The 16,708-nt window shown below is 39.0% G+C and overlaps 1 protein-coding gene across 4 annotated transcripts; it reads left to right on the top strand.

Moving 5' to 3' along the window:
• The first annotated feature begins 133 nt into the window (after positions 1 to 133).
• LOC310852461 (UPF0462 protein C4orf33 homolog) lies at positions 134 to 15,628 on the top strand. 4 transcript variants are annotated; one of them, XM_083756039.1, is made up of 8 exons: positions 134 to 1,084; positions 1,248 to 1,330; positions 3,378 to 3,435; positions 5,705 to 5,885; positions 7,402 to 7,462; positions 8,001 to 8,049; positions 13,377 to 13,576; positions 15,375 to 15,628. In XM_083756039.1, the coding sequence occupies exons 2-8, from the start codon at positions 1,257 to 1,259 to the stop codon at positions 15,460 to 15,462; spliced, it is 711 nt and encodes a 236-aa protein (XP_083612165.1). In that variant the 5' UTR covers positions 134 to 1,084; positions 1,248 to 1,256; the 3' UTR covers positions 15,463 to 15,628. The 4 variants fall into 4 exon arrangements, 3 of the variants coding, with proteins under 3 accessions (XP_083612165.1, XP_083612164.1, XP_083612166.1); XR_014568107.1 differs by having other exon boundaries at positions 134 to 1,330; positions 13,377 to 13,784; positions 14,160 to 15,628; XM_083756038.1 differs by having other exon boundaries at positions 134 to 1,330.
• The last annotated feature ends 1,080 nt before the right edge of the window (positions 15,629 to 16,708 follow it).

Raw genomic sequence — 16,708 nt, 5'->3', positions numbered from 1 at the left:
ACTTTAAAAAATAAAAACCACCTTATTGCCCTTTGAAATATTAAGCCCTTTTTTATATACACCCATGATTGGGTCCTTTGTCCTTTTTTATTTGGGATTAAGTTGTGCTTGTGGGTGGCAGTGCAGTCCCTCCACCCTTTTTGTTAAGCACAAAATCTAGGAGAATTGAGTGGGGGGAAAGAACATTTTGTTCCAGTTTCATGCTGCATTAGCTGCAGAACATGTTGGGCCTACGCTCTTCAGTCGGCTTTAGGAATCTGTTCTCTCTTAAAGTTTGTAAAGGTGATGTTAAAGTGGCTGTTCCTTGTTATGTGTGCTAACACTTATTGATTCAAAGTCATTTTGCCAGTTCAGTATGGACACTCTGAAATACTGTTTACAGTTTTGGTAACAAGAATGGAGATGGCTTGAGCCTCAATAAGCTATTGAGCTCTTCAGGTTATTGCAGATGGCAAATTTGAACTGGTTTGCCGCTTCTGCTTTTGTGAAAATTCCCTTTGAAGTATGATCTCAGAATGTTTCATTCTACTTCCAGAAGGCTCTTTGTCCCCTGAAACAGGAAACCGTTTCAGCTAAGTAATTTGACAGATAATGACATAGTAGGCTCTAGTGTTTGACTTACAATTGCTTTTATAGGTTTAGGCTGATGTTTTAGAGCATTCTAGGATTCAAGTCTTCAGACCTGATGAGATTTAAATATTAATCCTAACTAATCTGGGTTTGTTTATATTAAAATCGAGAGAAACTTGTGATTCCCTATTAAGTCAGGCAGATTTGAAAACGTATACTAGAATTAGCACTGGACTTCAAATATTGCAGAAGTCTTCACTCAAGTTTTTTCTTTTAAAAAAATGTATCAGGTGTTCTTCTATACTGTATATATTACTAGATATTCTGTTAACTAGACAGTGTTCACCAGCAAAAAGGCAGGGAGAGTGTGATCCTGCTCATCGTTCTGGATCTCTTGAAAGATCAGGATCATTGACCCATGGTATCCTGCTGGAATGATTGACAGGGATTAGGATGCTGAATTCTGCTCATTAAGTACCAGACCAAAATGCTTCCCTTTAACACACTGTAACAGGTAGCCAACTAAAGTCTTAGTCAATTATTAAAACACTGCCAAGGCCAGGATGTGTTATCAGTTACCTCTTCTTTATATAGTAAACACCCTCCAAAGCCAATGGCTATTCAGCTTTGTTCATCTAGCTGCTATATAAAACGTAATTTTTTGTTCTGCCCGATAGCTTTTAAAAATGAATATTTTATTTGCTGTGGCTTTTATTGCTGCCTGCTTTCCTGACTTTGCCCACCATTTCGTGCTAAGCAGGTACTAGTTAACTTTATTTCTATATCATTTGTTTCAGTTCTTCTCTGTAACACAACTGAAAAAGAAAGCTTTGTTTAATACGTATGGTTGATTTTTCCTTTCTCCAGCCTGCCTATCTATCTATCTATCTATCTATCTATCTATCTATCTATCTATCTATCATCTATCTGTCATCTATCTATCATCTATCATCTATCTATCTATCATCTATCAAAAAAAATTAAGTGGATTGCATAGTGATAAAGCAGAATCTTTATTCCCTATTGTAAGAAGGGATAGTTGGGAGCCATTACAATAAAAGGGAGGAAACTGAGAATGGCAGAACAAATCTGTTCTTCCAACACAGAGATGGTTACAGTGCAGAGTGGATGAAAGGTTCTTCACTAAAGAGCCTGGTTTAAGTTATAAGCTCTGTAGGAGCGATCTAATTGGTTTGGGGGAAAACAAACCCTCGGCACTACTGTACTGCTTCAGTGTACACCATATGCAGATGTTGTGAATGAGTATTATTTGAATCCTGGAAATGTCATGGTTCTCTTTTTTTTAAAGCAAGGGTTTTTACTTACTCTTCTGCTTAAACACTTTTGCATTATTATTATTATTATTATTATTATTATTATTATTATTATTTAAATTTCTATATCTGCCCTTCATCTGAGCATCAGATTAGATTATAAAAACACAAAAATGTTTAACATAGTAATGAAAAACAAAAACAAAACCCAGTATCCCCCCACAGTGTTATTATTGCATATGCAGAAAGATGTATGCATGCATTTATCTGCTAGACTCCCCCCTCCCCACTTCTTCATTCTTTTAAATACATCTTTTCCCAACAGCTACAAGAATATAACACAAACCAGTGCAATATTTTGTGATTTTTGTTCACAAATTCCAAGAGTCATCCCTCTACATGATAAGATCTTTGTTGGCATCGATCTATCTTGAGAGACAATGGAGTGTACCTCTGGGGGTGAAGTCAGACCTATGTGTTTGTAACCAAAGTGACCTCCTCAGAGCACAAGCCTGGGCAATGTTGTATGGCGGTCCTGGGCTCCCTAGACTTGACCCCCCTTGACCTCACTGATGTGAACCAAAGGAAAGCAGAGCAATATATTTGACACCAGCTTGGCTGCAGTAGTTGCTGGAAAGAGGTGTACAGGACACCATCCAACCATCTTACAGACTCCACTCCAGATTTCTTTAGGGTTTACTCCTTAGCCTTTTCTTTTCCTGAAGGTATCCAGCAAGGCCTAGATGGACTACATTCCCAGGTTGACAAGCCCCACCTGCTCCTCACTTCCCTCTATAGCACATGCAGAAACCACCTTCTTTTCTGTTGGACCCACTATTGGTCTCATCCACTCAATCTGCTTGAGTCTGTCTTCAAACACAGAAAATCCCTAACTCACCAAGGGTTTGAAACTAATCAGCTACCTTCACCCAGTTTAGCTGGAAAGGTGAAGGTGTTCCTGGGGTGTGGTCACTGTCACATGCTGACAGATTTTAGGAACCATGGGTGACATCTGAGTGCTGCGTGGGGACCAAAGGTGGACAAACATCATGATAAGACCTACAGCCCTTGTTTTAAGTCTTCCAGATCAATCCAAATGAGGATTTATCTTGCCTAATACTTCCTGAAATGTTTCCAAGGTTTAGAAAATAAGAATTTTGTGTTGTTGCACTTTCTATGAAATTTTATCACTCTTATAGTCATATATATAAAATTAAGGTGTCTTGCTCCCCCCGTAATTATTGGGTTAATAGGCTTATCACAGAAACTTTGACTCTTACTGCTTTTTGCCACTAGATGGGAGACTAAAGTTAACAATGTTATGCTTAGGAAATCCCTACTAAGTTTTCTTCTAGAAGTTGTGTTTTTGTTTTTTTCAAAATAGAACCACACATTGGTTCCATATAACCCTAATGGGACTGCAGTTTCTAAACTGATGTTTTGCATTTTGAGAATAAAACAATGTAGTGCAATAGCACAGATTAATGCAGGTAGATTCCATTCATCTATTGTTACCTATCTTTTCTTCCCAAGTGAAAGTGCTGTGTTCAGTGATCATGAGGCAAAATTTCCGAGGAATGAAACAAGACAGGTGAGAATTTATATACGGTTACACAAAATGCTGCACTTTTAAGAGAATGAGAACATTGTGAAAAGTATTTTTTTTAAAATTCATAGCAGTTACTGAGATTAAATGCAATGCAATGGTGAAGTCTCACCTGCTGTTACCTTTTATATTTTGTTTTCTCGGTTGCATTAAAATGTTAAGTGCAGTGATGATGTGTTTCTCATCAAGTCTCCTATTCACATTTTAAAGGAACTGTAATCTTGCACTGACTTTGAATGTTGCAAGATGAACAGCTGTTAGCTGTGTTCTATTGCTTCTCAAAAGCATTCTGTTTTGGCTCATTTCAGCAGCTGAAGTTTATCTGTACTGTACCCCTGAGATTGCCCATTTTGGTAAATCACCTTTTGGTTACAGGTGGAAATAGATTTGTTCTTTACTTTCCCCCAGACTATTCATTTAGCACAGGACTGGCCAACCTATGGCTCTGTAAATGTTGTTGGGATTCCAACTCCCATAAACTTCTGCATTCTTTTTGTATATAGTAAAATAAAATAAAATAAAATAAAATAGATTGCACTTTCTACTGAGATGACAGGCAGTATGGTGCATTGGTGCTCCTTTGGCAGCAGAGAGGAGGGCTGCCACTGGGGCCAGGTGTCCTTTGCTGCAGGAAGCCAGCTTTGCCAAGGTGGCAGAAAACTACTATTACTGGCAGCTGTCCTATCAGCAAAAGCAATCAGAAGCTCTGAAATAGGATGCTGCAGACTGTTGAATCCACAGCCCTTGGAGGGGCCCAGTCTTCAGGCCCCTAGGCTGTACTGGTCTGGAGCTGGCATTGTGAAAAAGAACAATAAATCACCTGCTCACCTTCTGTTGTGGCCTGGCTCAGAGGACTTGGGATGTGGCAGTATATTCCTCCACATCACTTGCCCCACCCCACTTATGATTGATTTGATATTAAATGAATGAATGAGCACAGTACCAGCTAGACTTGTTGTTGTTGTTGTTGTTTAGTCGTTTAGTCGTGTCCGACTCTTCGTGACCCCATGGACCAGAGAACGCCAGGCACCTCTGTCCTCCACTGCCTCCCGCAGTTTGCTCAAACTCATGCTGGTAACCTCGAAAACACTATCCAACCATCTCGTCCTCTGCCGTCCCCTTCTCCTTGTGCCCTCCATCTTTCCCAACATCAGGGTCTTCTCCAGGGAGTCTTCTCTTCTCATGAGGTGGCCAAAGTACTGGAGCCTCAGCTTCACAATCTGTCCTTCCAGTGAGCACTCAGGGTTGATTTCCTTCAGTATGGAGAGGTTTGATCTTCTTGCAGTCCATGGGACTCTCAAGAGTCTCCTCCAGCACCATAATTCAAAAGCATCAATTCTTCGGCGATCAGCCTTCTTTATGGTCCAGCTCTCACTTCCATACATCACTACTGGGAAAACCATAGCTTTAACTATACGAACCTTTGTTGGCAAGGTGATGTCTCTACTTCTCAGCTAGACTAGGGAGTTTCAAAGTTTTACTGTTTTTAGGTGACTGTACCTAGAAAGCCTATGTTGTTTTGAGATGTAAATTGTTGTTGTTTAGTCATTTAGTCGTGTCCGACTATTCGTGACCCCATGGACCAGAGCACGCCAGGCACTCCTGTCTTCCACTACCTCCCGCAGTTTGGTCAAACTCATGCTGGTAGCTTCGAGAACACTGTCCAACCATCTCGTCCTCTGTCGTCCCCTTTTCCTTGTGCCCTCAATCTTTCCCAACATCAGGGTCTTTTCCAGGCACCCCACATACACAACATATTCCAGAAATGATAGGAAAATATATGCTATTGAGTTGTCATGGTCTTAAAATGTTTGCAAGTATTCCAGTAAACACCCACAGCTAAAACTTTGTAACATTTAAATCACATAATGTGCACTTTTTATTTTTGTTCCTAATCTAATATTTCGCTTCAACTACATTTGCTAATGATAGTTGTTTTATTAGAAAATTTTATTAGTATTTTTTATTAGCCACTTAGGCAGCTAACATGCATGTACTTCTTTTAAAATTTTGTTTTCTAATTAGCATGCTTAATTGATTTGGATCTGATTCAGCACATTGGAAACCTTTGTGCGGAAAAGTTTGTCCCCAGAAGACTACAGTCACATTCACTGCAATATCTAGGTTGCCCAAATAGCATAATATGGGGAAAACGCCCTTAATGTACTTTGGAAATGTAGCAGTAACAGCCTCAGACTAACTCTGTTGGAACCAGATAATATGAGTCTTTATCACTTTTAATGTGTTTATGTAGGTAGTATATAAAATTGTAAATACCTGGAACAGCATACCGGTTTTGCATGCTCCAGTGACTATCACATTTAAACCTGGTGTTCAAGGCTTAGTAATGGAAGTGAACTCCTTATTCTTCGATGATCCTCCAGCTCCACCTGGTGAACCTGGAAAGCCTTTTGATGGCCTTTGGGACTATGAAGGTGAGGTTTTATGAAGGGTATACAACACAAAAAGTGGTAACGTTTCAGGCCTAGAAAACTAATATTGATTCAACTAGAAGTTTTTTCCAGTAGTATTAATGTGTATCAAGAGCTCATGTGTACAGTGCTTCTTGAGATGAAGTATTTCCTGTTAATTGGATTGCCAAACAAGTTCAAAATGAAGGAACCTTGTGCATTTCTTTTTAAAAGTGGCATGAGCACTAACTGGAATAGGTGGGATGTTGTAGAGATGGATCTCTGCTGGCAAAGGGTCATGCCTGTTGAGGTTGTGTGTGGGGACTTGCTATGCTGTAAATAGTTCAATGGGTATATATCTAGAGATGGTGGTTCTTTCTCTCACAGTAGCCCAAAAGGCGGCTTGGGCAAACTGGATCTAATGTCCCTTCATTCATTGCAGAGACTCCAGGATAATGCTCCCTCCTATTTTAGTTTAGAGATGGCAAAGACAGTCCCTTTGAAACCAGTGTGGGAGAACTGGAAGTCTGTACCTCATGCCTCTTCCACTTAAGGTTGCACAGTCAGATCATTGTTTAATCTTGGTCATTATTTACATTTGCCCTATACACACAGCTTTATTCTTCACTTACTTCAACCCCCGAAAGCTCCTACTAAACGTAGTAGGATTTTAACTTTTTGTAATAACATGATAACATTTTAATAGCCAAGAGCATTTTGTTTTAGTTTTTTAAAAACAACTTCGCTAGTTCAGCATGCTGGAGGAAGGACTTTGGGCATTCCAAACAGCAGTTCCACATGAAACACAACTAACCTTTTCTAAAATTGATGGGAATTCTTAAAGCAGTTTGTGGTATGCTATGAAGGTCTGCTGTTCACTGGGGTGAAGTAATAAACAAAGCATGAAATATGCCATGGATATGAATAAAATCAGATATTGGTCTATAAAAATACAGCAACTCCTGCCATGAACTTTAGTGTTCAAGATACAGAAACCTAAAGTGTCTGCAGTCATCACAGAGCACCCATAGATATGGCAGGACCCAAAGAACTAAATAATTAGTCCCATGAACCCCAAAGAGCTTTGAAGGTGAGCCCTTCCTTCCCCTCACACACATGTAACATGGCAAACCACTTTTGAAATCAAGGGTTTTAGAAGATGATTTGTTGTTCAAAGGGGGGGGGGGAGTCAACAATCTCACTCACTTACTGCGTATCCACAAGGTTTTAGACATGACTAAGTCAACATGTTTTTTGAATCACAGTGTATGGATTACATGGAGGTGAACCAGATTCATCCAAACATGAACCAGTTTGTTAAATCATTACAGAATCCATAGAAAGATCTTATCTGAAACAAGAACCCATGCGCTTTTGAGTTAAACTGTATGTGAAACATTTAATAGATGTGAGAGTGAACTATGATAAAGATGAAGAATTTTTTGCCTTTCTGAAATAATAATAAAATTCCTTGGTTAATTCTCTTTCCCCTTCCTTCCAAACCTCACATGCTAGCATTCTGGTATTATTTCTTTCACAGTGGTTGAATCCTTCTTTTTGAATAGTGCAACAAGAAACTATTTGGAAGTGGAAGTCTGCCCGTAAGTTTTGCCATGTAAACAACACATTGTGTCTATTACTTTAGACTTTGGTTTATAGATGAAGTCCCACACTGTTACATTCTCCTGAATGCATATCAATGAAGTTGTCATCTGAGCATGTGCAGTAACTATCTCAAATGTATACACCTCAGCTTAACTGTGAAGTGATCGTGGCTTCTGTTTTCACACATCAAACAGCAATATTTCTCAGAAACTGTAAGTTAGTTATAGATTGTGGCTAACGTCAAGTTTACATGGCTTCAAACACCAGCAGTGGGAGTGCACTGGAGCCAGAATAAACAGCAGTGCATACACAGCCTGAGCTTTCCTAGCTCCAGAAACCAATGGCTAAGTCTACCCAAAGTGAAGGCAACATACTCCATTTTATGGCAGCACTCACAATGTTTTGTTCTTTTCTATAATCTGCTATGGAATTCATTAAATTGTTACATTGACTGTTTTGTATTCCTATGAAACCTGTTTTGACAATACCATTGATTCCCACCCACCCCTCATCCTCATGATTTTGTTTTGCTAGGCATGGCCAACATCTTGTATTACTTCTTTCTGAAGGAGATTGTATTGAAGTAAGTAGAATTCTGCATGTAAATTTTCTGTTGTTAAATTAAATGAAGCAAGCATTTAACCAAGTAAGGTTTGATTAGAATGCTGTCTGTATATTTCCTGTTTTATGAACACAATGATTCTCACATTTGTGTATGCTGACATTATAGAATGCATGTATAAATCATTAACATAACCCCTCTGCATCTTTGTGGGTGGCTTCAAGGCCGACCGTGCCATTAGGTAGAGTGAGTCAGTTGCCTTAGGCAGCAGATGCCACGGGGTGCCACCCTCTACCTTTTTTCATCATCCTGAGTACATAAAACTTGTGAATATTATTGTATGCACATTGTGCACCCAGTCTTCTATTACTGTGTAAAACGAAGCAAAAGAACACCATGTGTTCTTCTTCAGAGTTGCAAACAGCTGTGTGGAATTCTATGCATGCCAATTTGAAAGTAAGCCTGCTGAGTTTAATGGGGCTTACTCCTAGGTAAGTGAGTTTAGGATTGCCACCTAATGTGACTATCTTTAGTTCACTGCAAGGATTAAGATGATGAGTAAAACTCTGTAAAATTGCAGCTCTTTTTTATACTAATATTTTTGCACCAAGTTATTTGATTACTATATGTCCGCTATTTAACTTAATGGAGGTCCTGGCCATGGCATCATCTAAAATGCATTCATGAATAATTTTCAATGGATGTTCAGCGGAAATTACTCATAAATGAGTGTATGAAATAATGGGACCTAGTTTCTCCAGATCAGATAAGGTCATTTTGCTAAAGAATTTTGCAAGCAATTGCAAATAATGGTACAATTGGTTGCTGCGGTATAATTAAATCAATGGTTTTCCACAGTTTGCTTTATGAGCAGAGTTTAAATAGCCATTCTCCGTGTTCAAGGTTTTTTGGTTTTGTTTTAGTTCTCATTTTCCTTTCTGATCGCTTTTTTTCCTGTTGTGGTAATTACAGACAATAAATTCATTTCATCATCTGCGTTAGTGTTAAGTAACATAAATCATGGCAATACAGTTAAGCAATGCCAACACATCTGCAAATCATTTGCAAATTGGTTCCATGGAGCTTATTCGATCAAATTAATTTTAAAAAAAACTCTCACCTGTTGGCACATTCTGCATTTACATCAAAGTTTTTATTATGCTATAAATTTATCTGAAACCATTTCCCGTTCTATTTAGTGCTGAGCAATTCAGCATTCCTTAAAACCGTTATAAGCAATGCATATATATTCCCATAGAAAGGCATTTTACATTTAGAAGCTAATAATCATGGGTTATGCTATGGAGATTCATAATAAATTATTTGCATACCATCATATTTTAGAATTTTGTACAGCATCAATATGTTACTGTTTCAGTAGGTTTTTACTGTTTATCATGAGTCAGTTTATATCTGTGCAATGTGAACAGAATAGGAATTATATGGCATATGTTATAACGATTTATTTTTTCAGTTTTTGATATACTTTCATAGAAGATCTTAGATAAGTAAGAACATCTTATTCTAAAAACTTTTCATGCTATAAGAATGGAATTGGGGAACACATTATTTACTTCTTCAGCAAGCAGTATCATATAATACAAGAGCAGGTGTGTTATGGGGAATAGTGTTGGACTTGGAATGGGGAAATCTGGATTGATATTCCCTGCTCAGTCATGAAGCTGGATAGTCATCAAGTCCAATTCATTAAGTACAGTATCCATAATTTGGAGGATCATAAATGGGGATGTGCTTGCAAGCTCATGCATTTCCTCCTCCCTTCTCATCTGCTGATTCTCTTCTCCACTTTTACGTTGCTCTAACCACAGTTTGCTGTGATGTCCAAATCAGGCAAACTTAGGTTAGTAATCTCCAAAGTCTGGTTTGCAAACCTACTTCAAACCATGCATTGGAAGTCAGTACTATAGTTAGTACTAGTTTGGGGCATCTCAGCAAATGTTGGAAAGAGGAAACCAAGGAATCAGCACTCAAGGCTATAGGTTTCTGGATTAGGACATGATATCTGAAAGCTCACCTGGGTGTGTTCTCAGTCATTTTATGTCAGGTAAATGCACAGTAATTGCACTGAAATTAAATAAGAAAAAGAAATTAATTTTGTGGAATCAAGCCTAGCTTTATATCTCTCATTTGTTATCAAGAAATATGTTCAGATAACAATGTTTGTACAGATGTGAAAAGGTATATGAGGGTGGGGTCTCAGTTTCCCTGTACTTTCTTAAATCAGTGTTAAACCTGAGATGTTACACAAAATATATGCAGGACAGAGTGAATTCACACACACAAATTTCCTTATTATGTATTATACTACTATTTAGTGTTATAGCAACAAATTTTAAGAGTTATATCAAACAATTATTGTGAGATTTTGTTTAGGAAACAATTGAAGTGGAAATGGGAAGTCTGATTTAGAATCAGCAACTTAAATCAAACTTTCTCTTTGTGGTTTATTCATGATTTAAGGCTGCAATCTTATATACACTTACCAAGGAAAGTGCCACTGAACTAATAGGGCTTAAGACTGTCCTTTATGGCAATCTTCATTTAATTCACTCCAGCCTGGTTCAAGGTGACTTGTGAATTCTGCTTCAAAGCACACACAATTGTCGTGTGAATCTTATCTTCTGAACAACAGTTTTGATTGCATTTAGACTTTAATATACAGCATAAGATGCGGCATCTAAAACACAGATGAAAATGTGGCTGTATCATTGTTCCCAGAAAATGAAATAAGCTATCTGGGATGCCAACACCCTCTGGGTTCTATCCAGCAATATACCGGTACTTGAGGTGAAGCAATTCACAGCAGAAATCCACAGCTGACAGAATATTTATTGAATAACCTATTCACTATTGGAGCTGAACAAATAATTCTGTGTTTAAAACCAGTACAGACAGAGCTAACAGGTGGAGGGTGGTTTGTTTGCTTTGCCATCATCAGTATTTAACTGTGATCCTTAAACAAAGGGTTCTGACTACAGCCTCAAAATTCCAGTTGCTTTGTCACCAGGAGCAAAGTTATTATTAGATCTGGCAGTTGCTGGAGAGAAGAGTTATGTTCTCCTTCCCAGCTTCATAAACAAAATTAAACTGTGGGTGTTAGGATAGTATTGAATGTTAGTCCTATTCAGAGCAGACATGACAAACTTTAGTTCATTAATTTCAGTGGGTTTCCTCTGAATAGGGCTTAGTTGAATATAATGTTCAGTTTTGCCTGCAGTTGGCATTGTGCTTCAGGTTACCTTCCTTGCTGTTTGCAAAGAGGGGAGCAGCAACTTCTACTTTGCTGCTTAAGTTTATATACGGAAGCAGAAGGGAGAAACAGATTTGGGGGGAGAGAAAAATGGAGACAAGAGCCCTCTTCAGTTAATCAAAAGTCTGTGAGAGACTGCATGGAGATGGGCACAGACATATTGGCCTGGCCCCCCTTGTCCCCATACACACTCATCCCACACCCTCTTCCCCTGAACTTTGTGTGTTCAGTGCAAAGGTAGGTAAAGAGAGTCCAACCACATTCAGCTGGATATAATTGGAATTCCGGGTGGGCCTGGTTTCCTGATTGTAGGGAGGATTCTAGCTATATTTAGCTGGTTAGGATCCCCCTGGGTGCTGAATGTATGGCAGTCATAGGGCTCGTGTGCATGCTCATTCCTCCCCTCACTCTAAACCCACAATGTTCTTCTGAATGCCTGAAGAGGGCTTTAAAAAGGGAGAAATGTGAGTCAAGAAAAGAAGAAATCAAGGAAGCAACAGAATGGAGAGAAGAAATCTGTATCAAACACAATGACTGTTGAAAGATAATCACCGAGATCTGGTGTGAGAGTTCTAGGGATGGTTTTATATCCTATGTGCACAGTGTTTTAACATTAATATTTTCTCTTCCTTATCCCTACACACTTGAAAGACCACTTACTATTATTCCCTGCTTAGGGGAGACACAGAGACATGTCTGTTGTCACACTGTGTGTCCATGGCAGATCAGGACTTGACTGCAGAACTTCACATCTGTGCCCAAAGGCCCTAAATCAACCTCTGTTTAGGGTTTCAAATTGTTTTCAGTGGGCCCTACCCTGCTCCTGTGCCTTATAATGATTGCTTGGCAAACAAACATGAGCAGGTGATAATGTTGACCTTGATGGAGTCAAAAGCTTCATCTGTTAATTTATGCAGATTAAGTTGCTTTAAAAGAACACAGGTTGGGCTGTTGGGTTTTTTTGCTGGTCAATTGGTACCTGACGACCTTTCTGAACTTCAAATATTGGCAGTTGTGGAACAGTGCAAAGTGTATGTCTGTAAAGACATTTTATTCTAGAATCAATGATGACTGAGCTCAAGTTAACCCTTTCATGCATACAAGTATATCACAACATTCATTCATTCATTCACTTGCTCTTTTATTCACCTGGGGTATATGCAAGGAGGGAAAGATGTAAATTACAAAATCAAGGGGATGTTTTTAAAACTGCACCCACCCTTGTGGACAGCAGGATCTAGAATCAATCTACAATGAAGGCAGCATGTTGAGGACAAACATGAATAATACTGGATTGAGAGAAACTGCATTTTTGTGCTACAAGCAGATTAGTGTGTACATAACCAATGTCAGTCTACCAAGATATGGCCTTCTGGAAAAGGAAGGAATGGATCTCTGAGGGATCTAGCTGGCTCCTAGAGTGGCACAGATTTAATGCAAATGCTGCCTTTGGCACATTCCTATATCTAAATTATTACCCGTCTCCTTTGATGTTAATGTTACAACTTCAATACCAAGAGTTTCAATTAGGGCATCTCTGTAAAGAGCTAGTGTAATTGCTTTTGCAAGCAGCTGGTGGTTGCCTCTTTACAAATGAAATCCTGTAATTCCTGCTATTTATTTGAATTAATGTTGGCTTCAGGGATTTATGCTTCCTTTTTAATCCGTTCTGTCAGACGGTTACTCAGAGGACATATTGAAATTGAAACTGAATAAGAAGTCCACTTACTTTTTTGTATACTACCTGAAAGTCTTCCAATGACATGAATATCTTTCTTTGTTCATTATATTAAAGCACTTTCTAAAACTCAAAAGTTGCACTTCTCTTAATTGAACTTCTGTATTAAATTTTTGAATAGATAGAATGGTATTATAAATGTTTAAAACAACAGCTGACATTTTCACAGAAGCGCTAACAGGAACTTCAAGTGCAGCAATTCAGTGTTATCTTGATAATTAAGCATTGTGCTAAACTTTGTTTTAAAATGGTTATGTGGCTTAATATCTTGTAATGATACAACTTTATGTGAAAATAGTGATGACGTTTTTAGAGTGTATTTTGTGTTCCAATGTGCAGAAAGGACTTCCATTGACATTTAAAGCTGATATAAATGGGGGCATCTGGAATGGCACAGCAATTATTCCTTGGGACTACTTCCCCCCCGATGTGGACAAGATGAATTCATATGCAATCCATGGGTCTGGTATGGGGAGAATGTATGAGGCACTTTATCCAATACCACAAGAAGAGATCAAAGAGGGGCAGGGCCCTAATTTGTGAGTACAAAACACCCACGTCTCTCTCAAATTGCTTTCCAACTGTTCCTGAAGCTTCTTTTTATTCTTGACGGTAACTGCTTACGTAACACATTTAGAAAATCCTTCATTCTTTATTGGGATATACTTGAGTATTAATGCTGTTTACTCTTCATAGTGACAATTTCATAGTGTACTGCTAGGACCTATTTAATGAAGTGTAAAAGAGGTAAATAAAAGGGACACGGGTGGCGCTGTGGGTAAAACCTCAGTGCCTAGGACTTGCTGATCGTAAGGTCGGCGGTTCGAATCCCCGCAGCGGGGTGAGCTCCCGTCGTTTGGTCCCAGCTCCTGCCCACCTAGCAGTTCAAAAGCACCCCTAAGTGCAAGTAGATAAATAGGTACCGCTTTATAGCGGGAAGGTAAACGGCGTTTCCGTGTGTGGCACTGGTGCTGGCTCGCCAGTTGCAGCTTCGTCACGCTGGCCATGTGACTCGGAAGTGTCTTCGGACGGCGCCGGCTCCCGGCCTCTTGAGCGAGATGAGCGCGCAACCCTAGAGTCGGTCACGACTGGCCCATACAGGCAGGGGTACCTTTAAAAGAGGTAAATACAGGAAAACTGGTGACTGGATCATGGGAGGATAGGCCAGTCCTCATTTTTCCACAGTGCAGTGAACATACCTTTTCCTCAGCTAACTCTGGAAATGCTTTTGTGGTGAAGGATAACTATATATTATCAACTAACATCCGTTATGTCTTCTTGTGGATTCTAGAAGGCTTGTTCAGTCCTGTATTTAGCACATATGGCTACCAATTGCATAAGTTGTTGTGGTTGTTACATTTATTTTCCACCTTGCCTCAAAGGAACCCATTTTAATATCGCCATAACCCTGTGAGACAGGTTTGGCTGAGAGACTGTGATTGTCCCAAGGTCACCCAGTAAGCTTCTTGCCTGAGTGTAGACCTCTCTGGTCCTAGTCCAACCAATCTACCACCCTAGTTCTTGTCATTGTGGAGGAATCACAACTGGCACTGCCAGGGCTGAATTTAGGTTTGATGAGGCCCTAAGCTACTGAAGGTAATAGGATCCTTTATCTGTCCAGCTGTCCTTTGTCAACAACAAATTATCACTGTTTTTTCTGTTGAATATATGCTCTATGGTAATTTATGGACCTAATAGATATCTAAAGCCATTTGCACATAACAAATAGGAGCCTACACAACACAAAACACTGTTGCTGTATGTAGGTTTTATTTTATTCGTTTTTTATCTTATATTTTGGAAATGTACATCCAGGTTTTTTTTTCTTTTAAATTTCGTGGGGGGGGCCCAAGAGAGTGGGGCCCTCAGCTATAGCTTGTTTAGCTTATATGTAAATCTGGCACTGGACACTGTTACAACAGTATGAATTCCCCTTTGGGAATGACAGGTACTGATGATGTTCCATTCTAGGGAAAACTACAGAAAAAGGCATTGGTACACCATTGGATTGAATGGGGGGGGGGGCAGCCATTTTTCTCTCTGTATAATCTCCTGAGATTGTACAAGGAGAAAATGAACACAAAGAAGAGACCCAGTGCTCAGCCACCTCAATGAGTGGAATACCAAGCAAATTTGGATTCTGAAATTGCCCTGCTTCTGATTTGCACTTCAGCCCAGGAGGTGCATATCAAGTGAATCTACATTAGATGCTCCTATTCAAAACAGTATTGCCCTAAAGCTATCATTTTAAAATTACGTATGTTTTTTTTAAAAAAATCTTTCTATATATTTAGGACCTTAACTACTTGTGCTGATATACTTATGTTTTGTTGATAGCCATCTTCTAGAATATTTCAAAGATTTCAGTCTGAAGGACATAATGGGAGAAGACTGGAACCAGCCTCCATCAGATCTGTGGTCATAACTTCATCAACCTCTAAAGTCAAGTCAATCATTGAGAAAAATAATTACAAAACACGTAACAATGTGTTGTGCTTTGATATGAGGTGTCAAATATTTAATTAGTTGTGTCGTCTCATGGTGTTAGTGAGTCAGCCAATTAAAATAAATGAATTGATTGGGCCTTTTAATGTTTAGCTTGTTTACTTGCTCCAAATAGACTTCAGGTGTCAATATATATCACTATTTATATATCATTGTTTCCCTCAAATTCTTGTTCTTTGGTTTAATACTTACTTTAAACCAAAGGTCAAGAGCTTGGTCATCATTTATGCCAGGAATTTATATCTCACTCTTCATAAATTTCCCCCTGGATGACTTCCTGTAGTAGTATACAAATACAAGAATAAATATAATCAGAACACAGTAAAAAGAAGAATCAGTAATAGATGAAAGAGCATCATAGTAACCAGAAACTGTTGAAATATCATGACAGTACTCAAGAAAATGAAAAGGTATTTGCCTGCAACTGAAAGAATATAAAAATAAATGCCAAGCAAGTCTTCCTGGGGAGAGTATTCCTTATTCAAGGCACCACAGGAGCCTGTTCCCATATTGCCACCTGCCATAGCTGCGATGCTGTAAGAATGACTTTAAGGCACAGCTGGATTCATATGGAGAAAGATGTTCCAATAGATATCCTGATCTCAGGTAATGAAAGCCTAAAAGGTTAGCATTATGTCAGCCATAAAGTTGGGAGGATCATAACATGCTTTCAACCAACACTAAGGAAAGTTTTATTTTCTGTCTCTTCCTGGAAACCTTGTTGAATTCTGTTGTAGCACTATTGGTTAAGCATAGTTTTTGAATTCTATCATTCACATGGTGTCCCAAGAATGTAAAAGGAGCACTGCGGGATCAGACCAAAGGCCCTTGTAGAATAGCATCCTGTTCTTGCAGAGGCCGACCAGATGTCTATGGGAAGCCCACAAGCAATATCTCACACTTGTGGATTCCAGCAACTGGTATTCAGAGGCATACTGTCTCTGACAGTGGAGATAAAACATGGCCATCTTCATTAGTCAAAAGGAGACCCTGACAGTACTGATTGCCATCAGGCATCACACTACTGAGTGAGTGAGTGAGTGAGTGAGGATAATAATTGCATTTGGTAACAAAAGAACAGTCATATGAATTTGCCTGAATTAAGCTATTAAATATTTACCCTTCTTTCAGGTTCCCTTTTTAATACCCCTTTTGACAGTTGGAAG

Source organism: Podarcis gaigeae, assembly GCF_964106915.1.
Source record: "Podarcis gaigeae genome assembly, chromosome: 9".
Taxonomy (NCBI): Eukaryota; Metazoa; Chordata; class Lepidosauria; order Squamata; family Lacertidae; genus Podarcis; species Podarcis gaigeae.
This window is presented reverse-complemented; position numbering and strand designations above follow the sequence as displayed.

Bases quoted from the DNA above. Each gene is read 5' to 3' on its own strand.
- LOC310852461 (XM_083756039.1), top strand. From the start codon at position 1,257: ATGAATATTTTATTTGCTGTGGCTTTTATTGCTGCCTGCTTTCCTGAC. The intron at 1,331-3,377 runs GTACTAGTTAAC...TTTCTTCCCAAG, and splicing joins CACCATTTCGTGCTAAGCAG to TGAAAGTGCTGTGTTCAGTG. The intron at 7,463-8,000 runs GTAAGTTTTGCC...TTGTTTTGCTAG, and splicing joins TTGGAAGTGGAAGTCTGCCC to GCATGGCCAACATCTTGTAT.